General features: G+C 33.7%; 1 protein-coding gene across 2 annotated transcripts; it reads right to left on the bottom strand.

Annotated features, from left to right (window-relative positions):
- Nucleotides 1-539: 539 nt before the first annotated feature.
- LOC129952093 (acetyl-CoA carboxylase) lies at nt 540-21257 on the bottom strand. 2 transcript variants are annotated; one of them, XM_056064521.1, is made up of 24 exons: nt 20940-21257; nt 13867-14015; nt 13612-13763; nt 13426-13544; nt 9025-9250; nt 8822-8962; nt 8167-8455; nt 7629-8104; nt 6609-7568; nt 5330-6549; nt 5098-5272; nt 4768-5039; nt 4441-4699; nt 4011-4373; nt 3649-3951; nt 3383-3553; nt 2899-3327; nt 2743-2830; nt 2512-2688; nt 2258-2451; nt 1786-2196; nt 1380-1721; nt 1185-1319; nt 540-1120 (listed from the first exon to the last, which is right to left on the bottom strand). In XM_056064521.1, exons 2-24 carry the CDS (start codon nt 13937-13939, stop codon nt 989-991), a joined length of 7107 nt encoding a protein of 2368 aa, XP_055920496.1. In that variant the 5' UTR covers nt 13940-14015; nt 20940-21257; the 3' UTR covers nt 540-988. The 2 variants fall into 2 exon arrangements, with proteins under 2 accessions (XP_055920496.1, XP_055920497.1); XM_056064522.1 differs by lacking the exons at nt 13426-13544; nt 13612-13763; nt 13867-14015; nt 20940-21257 and adding an exon at nt 9328-9723.
- Between the last annotated feature and the right edge of the window lie 2924 nt (nt 21258-24181).

Here is a 24181-nt window from a genome sequence, read left to right as displayed (position 1 = left end):
GCTCTCGGCCTTTTATACAATTGTACTGGAGCACTATATACTGTAACCTCGTATCTGCAAATACTTCTCTCACCTTGAGTGAGTTTTTTACGGTACCATTGAATCACCTGAAAACTATGCACGTTGTAAGTTTAAATAAAATGATATTCACACATTTTGCTTAAAAAATTATAAAACAAAATAATATAGTTTTTTATTCCAACTGAAAACCTGGTGAAATAGAGATACGAGGTTGAGAAAGAAAGGCGACGATATGGTCGAATGAATCAGTGTCAATTCAGAAGAATTTTAGAAAACTGTAGGGATTTATGCATTTGAGGATATGCTAAATATTAACTTAACAACATTTAAATAGAACTCGAGTCTTTTTCTCATTTATACTCTTAACAATTGTGGAAATGTGTGCTACTCAGTTTTTCACCACAAAATTATGAAAACCAATTAATTAATTTATAAGATAAAGTCAACAAACTCTTTTATAAATTTAAAAAAATTAATACGAGTAGATTATTTTTAATTCAAATTTATTAAAACACATATTTTCAATACTTTATAACTAATGCTTTTATTTTATTTTTACATAGTATATGCATTAATACAAATTCATTACAAAAAGATATGCAGTGTAAAAAATCGTTTGATCGATTTTATCAATCTGCATTATATAATTTACAATGTTTTTACTCGCCTTATAAAATAAATATAATCTGCAACAAACTTAATAAAGCGATTTTTTTTTGTTTGAATAATTCATTGAACATGCGACAGGTACATTCTTAAATGTATAACAAAAATTTCCTTTAGTTCAACTAAATCAGTGTTATGTTAAATTGATTCCTAAAAAAGGAATAAAAATGAAGTTTGCAAGCGCGGGCCGTGTTTTATTTACAGTTTTTTTGTTGTTTAATTTTCTTTAACTAATGAAAATTTAAAATGATTCGTTTTTATTCCTGGGTGAATGAAGTTAAACATGAAACTTAAAAACCGGTCATACTTGAGGATTAGATTCGTTTTCCTTAAGTTCAAGGTGTGCTAGGGTGCGAACAACTACGCCACGGTTGACGGGTGTGAGGTTTTGGCAAAGGCCAACAACCGCATCAAGAGCTACCTCAGGGCATTCCTAAAATGTTTCAATTGGATTTTTAAAAACAAAATTTATATTGAGAATTTTTAAGGACTCTCACCTGTAAAAGTTTTTGAATTTTCGATATAATCGCGTCCTGTTTGACAGCGTTTATATTTTTCGAAACTGTGGATTCAGGACCCTTCTGTTCATCATACCACCGAACCATTTCTTCATTGCTATCCCAAATGTAGGCCTGTATGCGAAATAGTAATTAAATTAATACTATATTAAGAAGGAAAAGAAGAAAACAAACCTCAGTAGCTCCCTTCTCTTCAACCAACCACCTTCGAAGCATTTGCTTTGCTTGGCCAACAGACAAATTATCTTGGGCTTTAATGATCTTTTTCGTCATCGCATCCTCCAACAATAAACGGCGCAGCCGCCAGTATAGCCAGGCACGGGATTCTCGCCATGGAACAATTTCATTTATACATTGCTTTTCTAACATTCGCTCAGGCGTGTCATGTAAATCTGCAAAGTGCACCGCAACAGTGTGGTACACATGAATTAGTTGGTTTATCCGGGTCTTTATTTTTTCTTCTATTTCATGCGTTCTCAACGTATCGCCCGTAACTTCCTCCAGTTGTTTATTGAGCTAAAATAAAATTATTAGTGTTAGACTTTAAAATATTATGTTATTTTAATGATGTCAAACTTACCGATATAACGGTGGCATCTAGTCGTTGAATTGTTTTTACCAGATCCTTTTCCTTGTACTTAATTTCGACAATACCTTCGGGTTCCAAGACCCCAGCTCTCGCTTCTGGATCGGCGTAGGTTTCCATATATCTTGGATTAATCAGAGAATCCAAAACGGCCCAAGCTCCTCCACGTAGTTCAGCATTAGGTGGCAGGTAAATTAGAACCGGATGTTTATATTCCCTCAATCCATCGACAATATACGCTCCGAACTTCACAATCTGCTCGTACATGTCCTTCATTCCACCGGAGAAACCTCTCCAATTGGCAAAAACCAAAAGAGGAAGTTCTTCGCGTCCAAAGTCTTTAATTGCTTGAGCTGTTTTGTACGATGAATCGGGATACCAAACTTGGCCGGCTTGTTGCAATGTCTACAAAAAATACAACGAAAAATGTTAAATAATTCGAGACTTTGTTGTTTTTTTTTAATACTTTAGCTTCCGAGTCTAAGTTGGCAGGATCTGCTGGCATTTCCACTTCAACAGTTCTTGTTTCAACAGCAATAACACCAACTGGCACACCGCCAAGACGAGCTCTTCCTGTCACAACGGTTTTTGCCCAAGCCTCCATTATTTCAGCCCATGAACCTCGGTCGAAGAAACCAGTCTCCCATTCGTTCATGTTGGCTAAAAAAAGGAACAAATTTCTTAAATGAAGCAACACATTGAAAAATAGTATATTTTTACCAGGATTAACTCGACCGGCAAGCATCCATCGTGGATCGTACGGAGATTTCGTTGGCATGAATCCAATAGGGCGGTTGACTGGGTCATTAGGCAATACTATGGGCAAATCTCCGCCAATATAAGCAGGAATGTATGACAGCCATGTAAGGATAGTATTCACACCATCCAAGTCAATTGCTGCAAGGAAAATTATCAAAATTCATTTAACTACATTTATTATAATGGTCATACCTTCAGTCTTATGAGATACACCGTTGTTGTACATAATTTGAACACCACCGAGTTGATTATTTGACGCATATACTTTGCGTCCTAATAACTAAGGAAATACAAAATAAAAACACTGACAACTCTGAAGTTAAAAAAACATATATTTATCTGCCTTACCTTATTCAAAGCTGCATATCCGGTAAGGATAATGTGCGAATTATCAATTTGGATGACACGTTGGCCCAATCGCACCAAATACGAACCGATTCCGATAGTTCTACACGTCACCATTGAGATTGTAACAATTTCCTCGTATGCTTGCGATGTCTCACCAGCAATTAAACCAGCATATCTCAAATTTTCCACACCTAGTCCATCGTCTTTGCCAATAATATCGGTAATTTTATAGCGTGGCTCTCCTTCGTCTTCAATGAGAATTGCTCGCACCGAATTGAGACTAGCAACCTTGCTGTAGTCTTCGGTACTCAAGTACAAATACTTAAAACCTTTATCGGGTTCTTCTGGATCTTCCCAAGCAACCTTAAACATTGCTTTCACTTCCTCAGCAAGTCCGATTCTGGCACCACTGTTCACTGATATATAAATCTGAGAATCGATATAAATAAAATTTGATCCTACTTAGTTTTTATTTCATTCTTACTCTTGGAACTTTTCGCTCTCGTGCCAATTGAGATGCTTTGTGGAATAAAATATCCTCCTGAATTCCAAAGGATCCAATGAAGAATGTCAGGTCGTTAGCAATCACAATGATTTCTCTTCCGCTTGGATATTCTGGTGTCGCTAAAATTATTCTCCAGGCCACCATACCACACTATTTGAAGAAAGTTTTAATTCGTTCATAATTATGTATTTAATGTCAATTGGCACTTATTGCCCAATCCTTTGTTCTCAAAAAACTGTTCTTACATTATTCTCTCCAGGAAGGCGCTTCATTTCAACAAGATTATCTCCATCCAATACAAGTTCTACACACTCAAGCAAAATCTTTTCGGGAATTCTAATTTCAACAGTTGGTCGTGCCTTTGAAAAGTCTTTCCATTGCTTCTCGGTCATTTGACGGAACATGTCAGGAATGTCATATGCATACGTTGTACCATTTGACTGGGCCTGGAAACGTTTTTGTTGCAAAAAATCTTTCGTCATGTATGGCGTTGAAATGGGATGCCCGTTTAGTGAACCTTGTTTTTCGCCGTATGCTTGGAATTTTATCTAAAAGACAAAAAAAAACATGTGTAATGTTTTCTTTTTGTCAAAGAAATGTAACTTACAATTCCAGTTTCGGGATCTGTTACTTCCGTGTACATTGATATATCCAAGAAGTAGCCAGAATCGTTGGCAATACAAAGTCGTACAGCTTGCGTAGCCGATTGGGGAGTTTGACGGATGACCATTTTCAGTTCAGCTTGAAGTACTCTCAATTTCCATAATCGGGGACCATAACGCATGATCATCTTCGTTACAGACTCTTCAATTTTCGCAGGGTCCATTATAACAGTGGGTACAAAATTTAAGAAAATATGGTTGCAGTCTGTGCGTTTTGCATGGGGGTGGGAGAAGGCTACTTCGAGTTCGTCCATTGCTTCAAGCAACACTCGTTCTCCTTCATTTTGTAAGTATTCAAATGAAGCTTCCTAGAAACGAGGTTACATTTTAAAAATAAAACAGTTTTTGATTCTCCTGTGCAATGTGCAAACAAACCTTAGTTATGAGATCGGAATGACGAATGATGGAACGAATGAAAAACCGATAGTCGCTAACTTCTTGACCTTTGGAAACTTTCGCTCTGCCCAAGTACAAATGCATTTTTTGATTCGATGTGGGTAAGGCTTCTAGGTCGTATGTTCTCATTCTATTGAGTTCCAATTGGAAGGCACAAGCTGGTTCTAAATGTCGGTAGATACGATCCTCTTCGAAATTGTCTCTTGACCGATAAGTAAAGAACTTGGGGAACTGGCGTCTGGAATTAAATAAAAAGTTTTAAGATGTATCTTTACAAAGTAATTTCAAATTTGTTGTCATGCATACTTTTTCAAGCAAGCAAATGTTATCCTGCGTACACGTCTTTGAAACAGTTCTTCCCGATGTAGTTTACAGAACGTTCCAAAAGCTGACGCCATCTGAACATCGTCCATATCACCAATTTCACGAACAGCTACACTCAAAATATGGATAGGTTCTGTAGATGTGGCTTCATCTGCGGCATTAGCTCTTGAAACTGGATCAGACAACGAAACATTGATGGAAGTACTGAGTCTGCCGTCAGAGGCAGAATCTGCTGCATCAACAGCTTCAAGTACCTTTGATATTGATAAACACGGTAATTAAGGTTAAATGAATTCATTTTTTGCATACAACCTTAGCACTAGCATAAGCTGGAGACGACAGATCTTCAAGAAGATCGAAGATTTCATCTGAATATTGTTCAAAATGTTCGAACGAATCAAATGCAGCCATGCATCCTGTTCGCATAAATGTTGCACCTGGAGACAAGGCCGCCTCCATTCCATCCAGCGATAGATGAGATTGGAGTCTATAAAAAGATCATGGTATTTCAAACTAGGCTTTCAAAAATATTCAAAAGATTTACCTATTCGGATGCGCAGTCGGTAGCACAAACTGGAAATGCACCAACGGTACTTCGCCCGACAACTCCAAGTGCTGCAAACATGTTAGATCATACGATATGTAAGCTCTTCGGACATAAACTTCCAAGGCAGCATTGCAAACAGCACGATTTGTATGGTAGAAGAAATCGTGCAGAATATCAAAAATTGATGTTTCTGACAAAATCAACCGTTGTAGATTTTCCGGATGGAAATCATGGCCATACATATCAACTGCAGACAAAAATATCGACTCCATTTGATTGTGACGCAGTTCATAAGCGGGCTGGTGAGCAGCTATCAGTACTTGTCTCGAACGCAAGGCTACACGCGAATGTTCCGCACGATGTAGAGAAGTAAGTTCACTTAAAGTAGTTGCCAATTCATCGGTAAGACCAGGTTCATTGGCCCACAGATGATCTATTAATAGAGTTACGAGGAGATTTTTCTTCGACACCTGGCTGTGCGAGAATATCGTGTTAACAACCGTCAACATATCGTCTTTGTGTCTTTCTCTTATCAAACCGACACATTTGTCATAGTGACCGTGTTGAAATTGTGACTCCACCTCGTAGTATTGTCTGAGAAGTTCATGGACTGCTGCTTTCATACGACCACGAATTCCGTTGCGGTATCGTTGAACTAGTTGAACGATTCCCTGAGTGGTGAGGAAGAATACATCTCGATCGGCACGTTTTTGCAATGTAGCCGCATGACAGTCGATTACACTCGCGATTTGTTGCGATGGGAACTGGGCTAGCACACTTGTTATATTGCGTTCGTACAAAGTCATCAGTTTTCGAATTTTCTTCTCAACTGATATTGGAATACGCCCTGAAACAGATGCTATGACTTCTTGCAGTTCAAGGAGAGGCAAAGATGGATCACGAAGACTCTGCATAAACTTCTCGATAACTTCACGAAGGCGAGGAGCATTGTAAGGATCCGGGAGGCAGTATCCTGCAAGAGTGTTCTCCAATATGACTTTGTAACTGTTGTGAACTCGGTTGAGTTTTTCTGGTATCGAAGAGTTTTCCGCCACTGGAAATCCACTCTTAAATGGCTGAGCTTTTGTGACCAGCGACGGGTCATCCAGCTCCAAATGACCAAGGAGTGTGCCTGCATCGAGAACTGCTCCTGGACGACGGATAAATGTTACGGTACCCGCTTCTAAAGATGTCAACGTCATAACCATTTTCATTACCTTTAAAAAGAAAATTTAAACATTTTTAAACTATTTTTTAGAATTAAAAAAAAACTCACTTCAATTTCTGCAAATGCCTGTCCCTTATTTACATGAGCTCCATCCTCTACAAGTAAATTTATTAGTTTTCCAGCAGATGGGCTTCGAAGAAGTGAAGGATCGTTTTCCTTCTCAAAAACACACGTTTGATTTCCAATCACAATTCGATAACGGTCCACTTCCTCTTTCATATAAGTCGTGTATGATGACCCTTCGAATGACAATAGCATACCACCATCGGAAAGCTTGTGCACTTCAACTTCTTTAAATGAGTTATTCATCAAGAGAAAGTATGTGTTTTGTCCACTTTTTGCTGTTTGAACTTTGTAGCGATTACCATCGTTAATGAGTTCAACATCAATTACATTTGTTAGCGTATTAGCAGCTTGAATTTGTCCCTTCTCCAAAGATGTTTGGAAACTAGAGAAAGCTTCAGATATTTGTCGATCGGCGATATGGAGAGCCCCACAAATCACACCCAAAAGAATGTTGGGCTTCTCAGATTGAACCCGTTCTGCAATCAAAGCATCTAGCCAAGCAGTATCGATGCTATTGTCTAAGAAGCTGTTCGTTTCCAGTAATGTGATCAGATATTCTACAGTTGTTCGGAAATCTCCACGAATGGATAATTCCTTGAGAGCGATGACTAAATTTTCTCTAGCCTGCTGACGGTTTTCTCCCCACGAAAAACAATGTCCAAACTGTGAGTCTGCGAATTCATGCAAACCACCTGAAGCGGCTACACTGAAGTAGCCCCAAACATTTTTACTGGAACGGAAATTGAGTTCCTGTACAGTTCCTGAACTGGGCTTAAAGCCTTCATCTGGATTTTCGGATGTAATACGGGCCGCAATGACGTGTCCTAAGGGAACTGGTTTGTTAGCTGGGTTTTCAAAGTCTATTATAGAAGTTCCCCAAGGAGACTCTCCATAGAGCAAACGAATGTCTTTCAAGCGATATAATGGAACACCCATACCGATCTTGAATTAAAAAAAAAAAAATAATGAGATAAGACTTAAAACAGCAAAATTAAAACTTACTTGCAACTGACAAGCTGGTAGGTTAACGTCTGCAACCATTTCAGTACAAGGATGCTCTACTTGAAGTCTTGGATTCAATTCGAGGAAATAGTATTTACCCGATGTATCGTAAAGATATTCAACAGTTCCTGCACTTACATAACCCACCATTTTTGCTAACCGTACAGCAGCCTTTTCCATATCCTCAAATACTTCTGGATAGGCAACTATAGCAGGAGCTTCCTCGATAATCTTTTGGTGACGACGCTGTATAGAACAGTCACGTCCGAATAAACTTATAGCATTGCCATATTGATCGGCTAACAATTGAACTTCTAAATGCCTAGCCCCACGTGCCAACTTCATTACAAATATAGGCGAGCCAGGCACTTCAGCTTGAACTTGGCGGAATAAAGCGGGAAATTCTTCAGCAGTGTCAACTCTTCGAATACCCTTACCCCCGCCACCTTCAGAAGCCTTAATCATGACAGGAAAACCTTAGAAAAAAAGGAAAACTCTTGATTCATGTTATTTGGGAAGATAATTATCAAATACTTACCAATTTTTGCAACGGCAGCTAAGCCCTGATCAACGTTGCTTACACACCCACGGTTGAATAAATCGGAAGAGATTTTGATTTTCTTTCCTGTGTATTGAGCTTTGAGCTCAGAACCGGACCAGGGAAGTGTTGGAATTTCTGCTGTTTGTGCAACAATCGATGACGCAACCTTATCACCAAGTGCCCACATAGCTCTCTCAGGCGGTCCAAGAAACACCAGACCTTCTTTATGAAGTAATTCTGGAAGTTTTGGGTTCTCTGAAGCATGACCCCAACCAGCCCAAACAGCCTGTATCAAAATTAAAGCATTTTTTTTGTTGAATGAAAAAAGTTCGAGTTTATAAAAATATGACGTAGATACATTAAATATCTTTAAATATTATATCTTTTAGGAATCATTAGGTTAAAAAAAAAGCTAACCTACACTTAAACTTTAGATTTTGAACCCAATCAAGAGCGGACTAATTAGAATCTACATTAAAGTATATAAAACTAAATCTTCATTATTTCATATTTGCTTACTGTCGTTAGGTTAATCAAAAAATTAACACATCGAACCATTAAGATAAGCACTCTTCGCAAAATATTGTTTGACAAATATACAAAATAAACAATTTTCCTGATCTGATGATTATTTTTTTTAATAACAACATACCTGAACTTGGGTTCTCAGTGCAATGTCTACAATCAACTCTACATTTGCATAGTTGTTGTTATTTGATCCACCAGGCACTGGCACATAGTGATCGGCCATTTTTATATACTCAGCGTTGGCTTTAAGATCTTCTGGTGTTACCTGGTAGTAAAAAAAGCAATTACATATTTTCTTTTATTATAATTATTTTACTGTTCAATTACCATAACGACAAAACGAACAGCTCGTTCGTTTTTAAACATCTCGTACGACCATCTGCGTATGGAACGCATACACTTGACGGCAGCAATTCCATTGTTAGCGATTAGAATTTTATTTATAACTCTCGTACCGCCGAACCTCTTGACGAACTCTTCAGTAGTAGCAATGAGGAAATCTCGTTCTTGATGACGTTCGACTCCCAAACCTGTTCCACGAGACATACTAGGTCTGTAATTACAAAAAGTGAAATTTTTTAAATTTTAAATCTCGTAAATGAAAAATAAAATTAAAATTATTTGTATTACTTCAGTGAGCCAGAAGTTTGCGGAACATTTAACAGATTTGGATTCTGGTTTCCAACTTCAGCTTGTGCCACTAAACTCATAGGTATTTGCAACTCAGTTGAATCATTCATATTGTTTTGAGATTGCTGGACAGTTGAATCCACAGCAATTTGATTATTATTGTCAACTGTTGAATCCCAAGAGGAGCTTTGTTCGCCAGTTTCGACCAAAACAAAACGTTTGCTTGCGCGGCGCTTAAGCATTGTCAAAATCAATATGGCAATTATAACACAACAACCAGCCACAAATTTCTCATTCATTTAAGGTTGCACAAGAAAATTGAATGCGGAATGCCTATTGGATTCGCAAATTCAGTTTAATGTTTACTTAATACGTCATTCATGGGACGACGATGACCCACTTTCTTTTGATATATATATATATGTGTTAAGTAAATAAAGCACCACAATAAAATAATTATGAATGGAAAATATTTAATACGTAAAAAGAAACCTAATGCACTGCTATACGCGTATAGTTCGACCAAGGAATTTTGAATTGAAAGAAAATAAACCATATGAAATCACAAATTGTATTCTCCGTTCATCTGCTTTTCAATGTTCTACCAACCAAGTAACCCGACACTTGCGCTTTATCGATTACAACTGACCAAAAATCTTCAAATTGTTTGCTTCAGACCTGTCTGGCTCTGGACATTTAACCCCACCAAGCTCAATTAAGAACTTTATTATACACGATGTATTTTTTCCGTGACTATTACCTGTTGACTTGACTTATAGAATTTACTTGGTAGTGGAAAGGCGTATTGTTTACTGTTTTGCACAATTGGAAGAAAATCGTAGTGAAAATGGTATTGGTATCTCTTTGGAGCTTTTATCTCAGCAACAGGTGGTTTTTGTGGTATATAAAAGTTCATCACATAAACGATGTGCTTCTAAGTAATTATTCGTTTACGGATCAGATTTAATAAACTCATTATTGTTTATATTACTTTTTCAAGACATTCAAATGTTGCCCTGTATTCATGTGAAAATAAATAAAATAACAAATATTTGTTGATAAAAAAGGCAACGAAAAGTCGTATTGAAAAAAAATATGTACTATTAGTTTTGAAATAAATTTAAGTGGTGGCATAACTGTGATTTAACTGGAATTAATTTTTCTCATTACTGTCCGAGAGTATAGATTAAGTTACAATTATTAATATCTATTAATATGGACTAAAGACGGCCGCACCTATTTCTATAAAGAAAAAAAGCTACAACCAAAAACTATGAGAAAAATCGATGATAAAAATCGAGTTTATAATTAAAGTGACTGATAACCGGTGTCAACATTGCCAGGATGCAATAAAAGATACCGCCTACAGCGTGTTTAGTTTTACAAGATCATCGCAACTTAACAACAGGTTTGACAATGAGTGCCGTCAAGTATATACAAATAAAGAGTTATTGGTTGCAGCATAAGAGCGTAGTTCCGCAAAAGAAAAATATATACCAGCATAACTTATCGGAGAGTTAAAGATGAAATATGATAGATAAGCGTTGAGGAAATAAAAGTATGTATGTACATATATTATTACAACAGCAATAAGATACAAAAAACTGAAAGATAAAAAGAAAAGGTATATAATCAATGGTTGGTCGCAGTCGATGCTTAGAATATGGACTAATAGTTTTACGAAACCGTTTAACCCAGTTCGAGAAAATAAAAAGTTTTGTTTAGCTGAATACAACACAGTATGTACATAAAAATGAACTTTGACATCTGGTCGGAAGAAAACATTGGGCAGGTTTAGACAACATAAAGTACTTCATTTGCAGTGAACACATTCTTTGAACGTGAATCTTGGCCAAGGCAACTAGTTAGTTTTCCAAGTGTCAGGAATTTCAAATTTAGAACTTTACGTCACAAACCTCTACTTCAAGTTCTTAGTATAAAAACTATCAAAAACATTATTGTCTACAAAACACTTCTCAGGCAAGCTGCAACACCATCGCGATTTGTATTTTGTATTGTAAGAAAATATTACTTATTTCTTTTCCAAATGGACAAGGAACCCTTAAATAGAAGCATTTAATGAAGTTGGCAATAAATAAATAAATTATAAAATTCAGCTTTCAGTTGAATGAAGAAACATGATCAACTGTCATTTTGACAGAAGTAGACTTGACTTGATAGTTAGTGAGATTTTACTTGACTTACTTTTCAGTCAACTTTCCATTAAAGTTGCCTTACTAGGAAGGTAATTTTTTGGCAGATGGCCAATCAGATACTAGAAACTTGTCTTACTTTCAAGTCCTTTATGTCGTCTGAACCTGCCCATTTTCAATGTGTTAAAACCAACCAAATTTGGCTGATCTTTGAGCAACAACCTTGATTAAAATTCACATAAAGTCTGATCTTGAAAAAATAACTCACGTTTTCAAAAGTGACACACATAATTTTAAGATAGTTTTCAAAGTAACTCTTTATTAAAAAAAAAGACACGGCGAGTAGAGTGGAAATCGTTTAAAGGTTTAATTTTAAGAGGCGCTATCATTTTACACTGCCGAAACAAACTAACAAAAAATGCACTTTATTAGCAGCACTTTTCAAGGAATGTGTCAAGGGGAATTGTAGAGAAGGCTCAATTACGAAGTAACTGTACATTGAAAATACTTACAAAGAGATGATATGCGCGCTAAAATGGTTCAGGAAATATATTTGAACCAGCTTTCGTAAGGAGGTAGTTAAATTTAGAAATACCAAAACCTACAGTTGTGTTCATAAAAATAGCAGTGCTCTCCAAATAAAACAAAAAAGGCCCTCAATGTCAAAGTTATAACATATTTCATTAAACTTCTAATAACAAACTAAAATATTTTATTTATAATAACAGAAAATAATTATTTTCGATTTTTTACCGTTAGCTTTGTCACAGTAAAGCCGTTTTCTTTTTTTAAATATATGGATGTTCATAAAAATAGCAGTGCATGACAAAATACTGAATCTATTACGTAAAAAGTAAGAAAAACTGTAATAAGTCACATAAAATTATACAAATAATGTTAGCTTACAATTAGTACTTTCTTGTACAACCATTGTTTTTTATGACTGCTCGCATCTACTTGGCATCGAGTCCGCTTAAACCTGACACTTCAAGACTGCTTCCCATAATTCTTTCGTATTCCTGGGTTTTGCTTTATGAACTGCGTTCTTAACATCCCCCCACAAATTTTGGATGGGGTTAAGGTCGGAGTATTGAGCGGGCCACTCTATAACGGATAACTTCTTCGCGCAAACTATGATTTTGCATTTTTATAGTGTACCGTGGATCGTTTTCCGCATTTTAGGGTCTTATTTTCCTAGAGCCTATGGAAGGGTTTTGTTTTGCTAACTGAAAAATTTTTTCTGTCAGTTTTTTAGTTTTTTGGGCCTAGCGTTTTCGGTTTATTTTGCCATTTTGAGGCGTTACTGACCAGTTTTGCTGAGCAGCCTTGGATGTCTTGAATGTCCCATTGTTTATTTTTGAGCTTTTTTTTGATTAATTTTTTATATGCTTATATTTTACAAATACTTAAAACTTTAAATAGTAAAATATTTACTTACCGAAAAATAAAACAAAAATATTTTTAACACTATTTAATTATACAATCAAAGCACTGCTATTTTTATTTTTTTATGAACAAGTCTCTAATATGAAAACAAAAGCCCGTTAGATGCAAGTAACATGTACTTTTTTTGTAAGAATTTCCTTTATTTAAATAATTAACAATCTTATAAAATTTGACCAGCACTACTATTTTTATAAACACAACTGTGAGTAACACCGAATCTTTTGAAATGGTAAGTACCAAAAACAGGGTAATATACAAAATACGGAAATGACACCTTAATCAGAACCAAAATAGCTATGTTACCTATCCTCACAACTGTTAAGATTTGCATTGTTTTCCAGTGTTCTACTTTTAACGTCAAGTTATAATGACTTTAATAGAGTTCAGTTGAGTTGAGTTATAAGGATTTACTTCTCAAAACTGGTACAAACATTTTAGTTATCAGAAAGCCAAGAAGCAGATGGAATATTATTTGTTTTTTCTCATTATATTAACTCACCTTAAACGCTTGCGCTTATCTACTACATCTCCATTGGCCCTTATTGGATTATTTCCTTGGGGAAATTCATCAACTGCTTCAGTCGCTTCCTGTATGCTGGCGTCGATTTCATCTCCTACCTAAAAAATATAGTATGTAAGACAAAATCGAGCAAAAAATCTATTGTTTTTTTTTCATTTTCTTTACCAAAAAACTAGGCCTCTCTGAAGTACTCATTGGGACGCTTTTAAGTAAACTATTTGTATTGTTACAGACTCCGTTTTGTATAATTAAATTTTCATTAGAAAATTGAACCCTTTTTATAAGGTTATTCGGTTTTGGCGGTTCTTCTGCGTTGGCTGCAACAAAAATACGAGATTATATTGTACTTGTTTTATTTTTGATCGATTATTTATATTATTATAAATTTAAAGCATGATTAAATTGTAGGTTTATTCTTACATAAAAAGAAGTGTTTGAAAAGTTTTCCCAATAATGTTGCGATTAAAAACATAAGGATACACGTAAAATACATTGATTTGATTGTTGTTAGTTAACTTATGAAAGCGGTGCCAATCTACTGTTCCAATACGTCGTGCACGGAGTCATTACTAAAATAGAAATTGTACGCTTTTCTTTAACAACAACAAAAAAAAAAAAGAAGACAAGAAATAACTTCCTATAGGGCTTCGTAATTACAACATTAAAATTTTTAATTTTATTCACGAACAAAATTCGATGAATTCTTGTGCAGCTGAAGTCGATTACTAAGTAGCTCATGTTAAGTGTATTAATTTATACATTTATTCAGTTGTGTTATTTTTGAGGTTAAATCAACTGCTACTAGGAGAATCGATTAGCTTTCAAGGTCAATGACATTTGAATATCGCATTATTAATAATTTTGACCAACATACAAAAATTGGCATAAAATAAAAACAAAGTTTATTTTAAGTTAATTTGTAAATCATGTTAAAGATTAGATTGTTTAGGTCAATGTTAAATTTCTTTTGCGATAGATAACTTTTGTAATTAAATTAAAGGACTATTTTGTTTTATTGGAACCTAAATGGCAGAATCAGTTAGCAATAGTTAATTTATTACTAAATTAAATAGTTGAATTAATTAATTATTAAAAGCAAGTCTTTAAGTAATTATAAAATCGGATATAATTTTGTAAATATGCGTATAATATAAACAGCAGGTCTTTCATTAAGATACTAAGGAAGAAGAATAACAACGTGGGAACTATCATAATGAATAAAAGCACTACAAATAATATAAAATTTACTTAACAAAGTTCTAACCAAATTATTAACGATAATTTTGATCAAACCAAGTTTAACCCACAGAACAAACATCGAATTGATTACATTATTTGACTTATTGGGAAATGTAACTTATAAGATTTTTATCACGCATAATTAAATTTTCTATTTTAATATCGGAAATCTATTCTTTTATTTATATCCACTTTTGTGTAGTAACCAGTTCAATGCGTATTATGCTTCCGAATAAGATTTTTACGAAGAAAAAAAAAAACTTGTTTATCAAAGTCACGTTGAAGTAGTTCAAAGGTTATAATTTATTTGAATTTAATTGACAAAAACCGCAAAAAAGTTCGATTTGGTCTTTTTTAATGCTTTGAAAGAAGTTAGATTTTTTTTACAATAAATTAATTATTATTTCTTGAAAAAAAAATATCCATTCGCATCACACTTATTTTAAATCTCAGTCAGTCTTCGTCTTAAAAACTAAATCACACAATTCACCTTTTTAATATATCAAGAAGAAATCGTTTTTCAATCGGATACTTGAACTTTTATAGAGCACGACTAGCTACAATTCTACACGGAGGAATACATAATTGAAACCTCTTAATCAACCGAATGTCTAACTTCAACTAACATTATTGTACCTAATTCAGTTTAATCCAAGTTGTATAAAAATTTGCTCGCGGCCTCAACAAAAAAAAAATCAGCAGTTCCCTGATTAAAAATCAGCTGAGGTGGTATAAGGTCGTAGGAGAATATACCCAAACACGATCGGACATCAAAACATTGATCGTGGCATTTGTAGCGTGTCTGTTGTGTTTTTTACCTCTCTCCGAAGACTCAGTTTATCAAAATATGTAAGATGATTTGAATTTATGGTATTTTATGTGTTTTAATAAGAAACAAACAATATGAACACGTTTAGTGAATGATGGTCTTGTGTAGATGTTTTTGTAATCAATTTGCGAAAGATAATTAAGTGGGGTGATTTTTAACATCTGTAAGCACTCATCTTATTGTGTCCATAGAAAACAAAATTAATATTTAATTGATAACAAACAATTATTTTTGCATGTGATATTTAGTGAATTTTAAGCGCTTGGGCAGTATTTTAAATTTGAGGTATATGTATCTTTTTATGATAACAAATATTGACCAAAGTCTGTGGATCGAAGTCCGCCTACCCACATATTATTTTAAATGTACTTTGACGCTCGATGTCTCTTTCGTCATTAAAAAAATGCCTTTCCCATTTGGGTTTAAACGAACACCTTTAAGAAGAAAAGGTTGAGAGCTAAAACTCATTTCGACAACAAGTTGTAGCAAACTGTAGTACTGATGATGGTTTCTTGTCAAAAAGATGTACAGTTTTGATTCAACAAAATTACATACCTTTTAAAAAACAAAAACTTATCGGTGGAGAAACTGAATTTATCAGATACTTGGAAGACTTAAGAATATTTTTTTAGATTCCATCGCAAGGCAATAGTTCAATCATCTAGTTTATCGGACTTTAAGTTTTCAATGTCTTGCTACATTATAACTTTCCATCCCAAAAGGTTTGTTTATCCTTGAATTTATTTAAACTTATGTATTCTTCAAAAACTCGCAAAAATGTTCTCCTCCTATTTTCGTCTCCCAGAATAGTGGAAAAGCGAGTCAAAGCCTTAAGCAACGGTGAGAAAATTTGCCAAGGATCTGGCAACTGTTTTTTTTTTATATAACTAATAAATGGTAGTGTTATTCGAAAAGGATTTAAATACAGGGTTTTATTTTAATGTAAGAGCAATCGGTGGAATTGTTTGTAAAGATTAAGAGAAAAAACATTTACAGGTTTTTTAATATTGCTACAAATTAAATAAATTAGGTACACAACAGTCAGTTCAGTTCTAAGGCTAGTGACTTACAACTCTCCACCATTCCTCTGTGCGTGTACTACTGTCAGAAATGTTACTACAATTTTTTTTTAAATACAAATTATTCAAAAACTTGGGATAGTAAGGAACACATTCTTCTTTAATACATTTTCTAAGACGAATATTAATTGTTACGAAGCTTTTTTGAAAGCTCAGGCCATACATACATACATAATGTACTTTCCTAGGTATTTACTTAACATTTTGTTAATCGATTAAAATCTGAATTAATATTAATAGTTAGATTCTATCCTTCTGTTTTGATGTGTTAGATTTTATTCAGGGAAACAAAATATACAGACATGTACATATGTGTCCTTTGTAATTTACCATACCATACAGATGATTTAGGGTCCCAAGTTCTATGATTTGTCAAGTCTTGAAAATATGAGCATGCCCATTTAAAATATCTACGCCGGAGAGACATAGCTAGAACAAACAAAATTTAAATAATCAAATAAGGTTTATAGGTAGATATTGTGTGTAGGTACGAGGAAGCAATCAATACAGTTTTGAAATCATATCATGGTGTTTGTTGTGGTGTGACTGAATTAAGCACTGGCAGGAGTATATACGCTCAAAAAAAAATTCTTCCATGCAAAGCAAAAATATGTGTTTATTTAAATAATCAATCAATAAAACAAAAATAAACACATTTAATTGGTTATACTTTAATTTCAATATATTTATTTATATAAAAAGTGTATTTCTTTTAAACAACTCTTTATCGCTGGACTGATAGAATTGGCTTAACAAAGTCCAAAACAAACAGAAAATATACAAACCGCCATAATCATGTATAGTAAACAAACAGAATTTTACATTTCATAGAAATTTTGTCTTCCAACTCAGATAGTGTTACTAAAATAGAGTCACCAATCGGTCTCACTATTCTAAGTGGAAGCTATACCGTAGAAAAAAAAAACATAACAACAATTTTACTCTCTGATTACCCGGCACAATAACATTTTTGATAGGTACTCTAAGATCGTATGATTCGATTTAAGTTGAACGTTAATGACCTGACTGAAGACTATGACGTAAGCTTGCACCTTATTTTTAAAACAACAACTAGGTACTTATAAGTTATACCCGGCTTTGCTTTGCCGGCTAGGAAACCTGTTTGCTTAACGAAAACAGCATCACGCGATTCAAAAAAAAAAAACACAAGCACCTGTTAGACTCACACCCCTTCTAGACATACTCATTCAAAAAGTGATCAAAATCTGCATTATATTGTTTTTAGAGATAAAAATGACGACAACACTTTCGTATTAGCTATTTACCTAGAAAACTATGAGATATGAGTCAAACTTTTATCGTTTTAAAAATAGGATGAAAGAAATCGTTTCTCTGGTATTGAAGCTTCCTGATTGTCAAGCGGCTTACAGTGGAGTGTTTGCAATCAAAGTAGATGAAAAAAAAATAATTATAAAAATGTATTCAAATTTCGAATTTAAATTTGAAACAGTATCAGAACACACATGATAAAAAATAAAGTTTGCGAAACTTGGTGAAGACAGTTAATTAATAAAAAAACATTGATAAGGCGAAATAAAATTGTTAATTGCGATACCGCTCAAAATAGTTCGTTGGCGTTTCTATATAATAAGAAATAAATCTTACAATCTTGAACTGTTTTCGTGTAAGATACAATTTTCTTCATTTTAAATATAAATCAAGCATTTACGCCATAGTTCTAAATACAAAAATGTTAAGTACGCCAATACCTCGATTTGCGTCGTTTCGTTTTGCGTTTTTTTTTTTAAGTTGGGTCGATGCTGAATTAGTACTAATTTTGACTGTGCGTCGTTATATTTTCCAAGTTGCGTTGTTTTGGGTATCAGTCTTAATTTTTTTTTTATTAACAACAGGTTTTTAAAAGATGGCCACGACTTTTGACTCAAATTACACGCCATGCCATCAAAACTCGAGGATTCCTTTTCTATTCTGAGCTGTTCAGCAAACATTAGGCCGGTATTTTGATAAAGAAAGTAGATTAACGACAGTAAATATGGACTCATCAGACAGGTTTTTTTGTGTATACATAAATTGATTGACTATTTTATTTTGTTTTAATTGGATTTATTGTTTTTATGAATGTAATAGAATTTAATATTTTTTCCGCTTTTAAAATGTTTACTTTGTTGAATTTTTTTTAAATAGAAATTTCTTTAAATGCCTTTCTATACAAAATCATAATTCACCTTGGCGTCGTTTCAATTTGAGTCGTTTTTTTTGGAACGTAACCACGACGCAAACTGAGGTATTGGTGTATTGTTCGTTATAAAATTAATTTCGTTATATGAAGATTGTCTCAAGACAATCTACTACAACAGAGCTCAAGTAACTCAAGCAAAGATTTCTTTTGTTTCTTATATTTTTCCAAAACAACTCCTATGATGATTTGGCATGAGTAATTGAATATACATATACCAAAACATCATTTAAAGAACATATTTATTAAACTAACCGATTTTACATACCATTTTCAATAAATACAACTATGGTTCTTTGAATTTGAGTAAAATGTAATTGAGTAATTTTAGAGTCCCGATTCAAATTCAAAGCACCAAAAAAACCTTTACAAAAACAACATGTTGTATTTGTCTAACTTGGCAAAATCCTTAATTAAATCTTTTAGATTCTATTTATTCTTTTATTATTATGAAATTTTTAATTAAAAACAAAAACTAGGAGGCAAATGGGACCAAAATGTTGTGTTGCTAGAAGAACTGTAATGCATTCGAGCAGCAGCCTCGTGGTGACAAGTTTTTTCAGTTTCACAAAGCAGAACATTTTCATCTCGTATCTTATTCTGTTAAGTGGTTGACTTATTTTTGTTAAATAAAATTCGGGGCGACTTTCCATTACCGCAGAACGAATTTCCTTCTGATTTTTATACAGTTAGGTAGGTGTCACAATAGAACATGTTTTAAATATTAAGGTGAGGAAACACCTTTAAGTCATAAAAAAACATTTTCATTTTCGGACTTAACCCCTCATTTCTTTTCTTGAGCCTAAAACAAGTTTTTTTTTGAATTGATAGTAAGGCGTTCTAACAGCTATGTACGTACTGCCCTCCTGTTTGGGGTCACTATAGGATTTGGGGTGGGTGCGAGTTTGGTTATATGCAAAGTCCTTTTTGCATTTGAGCACTAAAATCAGAGAAATGAACTTTGAAAATTAATTTAAAATAGAAATAAATGTTTCCTCGCACTAAAATTGTTATAGTTATTATTTACTTCCTCATATCTATCAAATTAAAAAAAAACCGCCAATCGAAATAATTTCCTGCGGTAATGGAAAGTTGAGCCTAAAATGAATAAAAAGTGCTTGGGGTCACTATAGGATTTGGGGTGGGTGCGAGTTTGGGTATATGCAAAGTACTTTTCCATTTGACCACTAAAATAAAAGAAATTACCAAGAAAAAAAAAAACAAGTATGGCAACACTGAACAAAAAACAGGGAAGAAATGTCAAAATCAACCATTTTTGAGTGTTTTGTATGGAAAAAAGTGAACTTTAAAAATTAATTAAAAATAGAAATAAATGTTTCCTCGCTCTAAAATTGCTTTAGTTATTATTTATTTGCACATATCTATCGAATAAAAAAAACCGCGAGTCGAAATTCGTGCTGCGGTAATGGAAAGTTGAGCCGAAAGTTGAGCCAAAAGATAAACTGCACTTTTAGTAGAAACAAAATATTAGATTAACGTACAACATAAAATAAATAACATTCAAAATTTTGCCAAGTATTTATAAACAATCAATCCACTGTACTGGGGGATTTATTTTTTTTTCTGATTGGAAGTGGTCCCTCACCTCACACCGTTCATTACTTGACTAACTGTTGTATACGTATAGGAATGGCGCGAGGGCTTTCGTCCAATAAGAACACAAGGTCAGGACAAACTGTAGTGTAGTGGTAGCAGGTAGCATGTGCTAAACTGCTACTCCCTACCAATGCGCATGGCCCAAATGGGAAATTTGTTCTTTAATTTTATTATTCATGCAACTGTCATCTATATTCTTATCGTTATATCTCTCCGATGATTATTATTTATAATATTGTTATTTCATGCAATAATATTTACAAATTGATTGTTTTGATGGTGTGATTAGCCAATTCAGTAGTAATCCAATAATCTTTCTTGATCCGGACTACGGTGGTAGAGGAGAAACGAGTCGAGAGCTCAACGAACTACGAACGAACTTATGACATGACACCACAGACAATGGGTCAGGTAGGATACACAGAGGAAGAGGACGATTTTTTTTTTTTTGGGAATTCTATTAGCGGTGTGTTATGTTTTAATTGCAATTTGCAGCTAGAGTTTTACATACTTGTTTCCATAGTACACAATTAATCGAATGAACAAAACAATTAAAAAACAAGAGTTGCTTAATCAATTGATGCCTTCTTGAAGTTATTTGCAACTAAGCAGAAAAAAAAACAATTGGAACAATACACAGCTTTCGCGAGAACTGATTCGTTTTCTCTTATTTCAACTACGATGTACGACTAATTTAACAATAAATAATATAACGCCAGAATTACACGATACAAGTGATACTCGTGTTTTTATGGACCGGTACGGTAATCAATAACCTCTAGTTTTTATGTTTTATTTAAATTTGCACAAACAAAGTAATTACGGGGCAAAGACTGCCCTTTATTTTACCGTTCTGCGAATTTGATGACAGAGACAGAGTACAGCAACTTTCTTTCGAGACAAAACAAAAAATGGATATATTAGGTCCGTTCAGATTGTTTGATTCTATAGCCTTGTTTATTTGTGCGTTCAGATTTGTATCCAAATATATTAAGAGAGTTTGCAAGGTCTAGTTTTGCTCACAGCAGGGGTCAAAAAAAGATAATCTACGAGTATAGTTGCGTCCAATCTTTTTGTGAGAATTTTATGAGTTAAAGAAGGACTGATAACAAATAGTTTAGTTGTCAGAAAATAAATCTAAAGTTATAAAAAAAATTCTGGAAGTTGTGATCAGCATATAGTTGAATTGGAAGGAACCTGAAAATTAATATCAAACAGCTTCATAGTCAGAAATTTTACGAGTTAAAGGAGAGATAACAAACAGTTTAGTTATCAGAAAAGAAATCCAAAGTTATTAAAGAAATTTTGGAATTTATGTTGCATGTAGTTGAATTGGAAGGAACCTGAAAATTAATTTTCTTTTGTATTTTTTTCGGTTAGTTTAAATTATATATCAGAAATTTCATATGAAATAGAAGTGTTTTGCCATCGACAGTTAGAAGGCAATAAAAACATATATTTTTAAAAATTCATAATTGACTTATTCTGGTTTCGTTGCAAATAACAAATATGCTACGTCTTACTTTAAACAGAGATGACTATATTTTAATGCATAATAAAATCATAGCAAAACAGAAATAAGAACGAAATTCTACGGATTTCTTTTTTATTTGTTTATATTAAAAAAAGATGATTCACAATTTTTAATCAAAAATAAAATGTTACTATGTTTATTTATATATTTAAGCTTTTAATAAAAAGTAGGTGGAAACTTAATGGTTTATGTGACTTTTGAAGAAGAAATTTTTGACTGTTAACAGTCGAATTGTTTTTTCCTGAACACCGTTTATTTTAATAAATATGATTTAAAACCACGAAAATAAATATGAACCAGCATAAAAGTATTCATATATGCGTTTTGCCCCGATGTAATGGTTGGGCTCATCAGAAGATTAACATTACACTTTGTCTTGACGCATATTTTCCCGAATAAATCGAGATTCCTTATAATCCGAGCTACATAGAGCAACTGCGAATTATATAGTTGCTACAAGTCTTCAAAGAAGATAAATTGTTGCTATTTTTATTGCTTTGCTATGGGACAAGACAAGGTGTAATTGTCATCTTCTGATGAGCCCAACCATTACATCGGTTTATATTTATTTTCGTGATTTTAAATCATATTTATTAATGGTTTAAACAAATTTCTAGATATGTATTGATTACATTTGTTTTTATTTCACTATCAAGCTAGTCTTACACGACAAATGGACATTTTTGTAGTTGTTTTATAAAAACCCTTTTTATGTTAAGTATTATGCAGTTAAACACTTATACAGTGGTGGTTATATAAAAAGCACACATTGTTGTTAATTTTTTTGTTAAATTTAAGTGAAAGGAGCATTTAAGGCTTATGTACATCAAGTTTTTATTGCTTAAATTAAATTTCATATACTTCTCAATGTATTAGGAACCATAAGTTTCGTAGTTTCAGTTATTTCTGTAAGAAAATAGAGATAATAACCACAGTTAGTAAATTTTTGTCATTTTAGTTTGGACATTTAATTAGCACATGTGATATAAAATTGAATTTACCTTTTGATTTCTTCATTTTACTTTATATTTAGTTTGAAAACCCTCACTGTAAATCACGGCTTGATTTCTAATTGGCAGACTCTCCACCAATTTTTGCACCATGCTCTTGGAGTTAAACACCAAGCATTTTTAATATTTTCAGAATTCCTCAAAATCTTTGGGATTTTGACCTTCCAATTGGCGTCCATTCCAAAGATTCTTAATCGGGTTGAGATCGGGAGACTGAGCCGGCCACTTCAAAACACTAACACAATTATCCTCTAAACATGATTTTACTAACCGAGAAGTATGCTTCAGATCATTATCGTGCATAAGACGCCATGTCAAAGGCAAATTGTCATCAGCGTAGGGAATCATATGATCTGTGAATATGTTTTTATAAGATCCAACTTTGAGCTTATTTTGACAATTCGGCCAACGCCGTGCCAAGAGAAAGCTCCACACACATAACATTTCCTCCTCCGTGTTTAATTGTTTTGAGAGTGTACTTTAGGTTGTATTGTTGGGTAAATGGGCGGCAAACATATTTTTTTCCATCTGATCCAAATCTGCAGAACTTTTATTCATCACTCCAGATCACGTTTTTCCAAAAATTAAGAGGTTTCTTAGGCGTTTCTTAGTAAATTGAATTCTGCACTTTATATTTTTTTTCGACGAACGGTTTGTTCTGTGATATACATCCCCTTAATTGAATTTCATTCAACCGCCGCCTGATTTTCCGAGAAAACACAGAAATACCGTCATGTAACTCAACATCAGATTTTATTTGGTTTGAAGTCTTGAATGGGTCTGCTGCCGAAGCTCTTTGTAGTAAATGATCTTCTCTTATTATGGTTTTTCTTGAAACGTTTTGTGAAATTCTAAATGCCTCAAGGTGTTGAATTGTGTTGTAAACAAGCTTTCTTGAACAATTTAAAGGCTCCGAAAGCGTCTTTCCTTAAGCTTACATCCCATTTATTATCTGCCTTTTATCATCTGTGCAATGTGGTCCTTTTCCCATGACTATCAATTTTCTTTACAGAGCTGAGTTTTGTATGCAATTCACCATATACAAGGTACAGAGTGCTATTTACGTGTTATAGTTTAAGGCTTGTTGGTGATTTAAACACAGCTCTTATTTACAGTCAATTTTCCAGATATTTTTAGTAAAACCCCAGGTTGAGGTTGTATTCTGCTGCATAATAATACTTCAAATGACAGGTTAAAGCAAAAAAATAA

This window comes from Eupeodes corollae, chromosome 3 (assembly GCF_945859685.1).
Source record: "Eupeodes corollae chromosome 3, idEupCoro1.1, whole genome shotgun sequence".
Taxonomy (NCBI): domain Eukaryota; kingdom Metazoa; phylum Arthropoda; class Insecta; order Diptera; family Syrphidae; genus Eupeodes; species Eupeodes corollae.
Note: the sequence above shows the minus strand (reverse complement) of the source record. Positions and strands in the feature narration are given on the sequence as shown.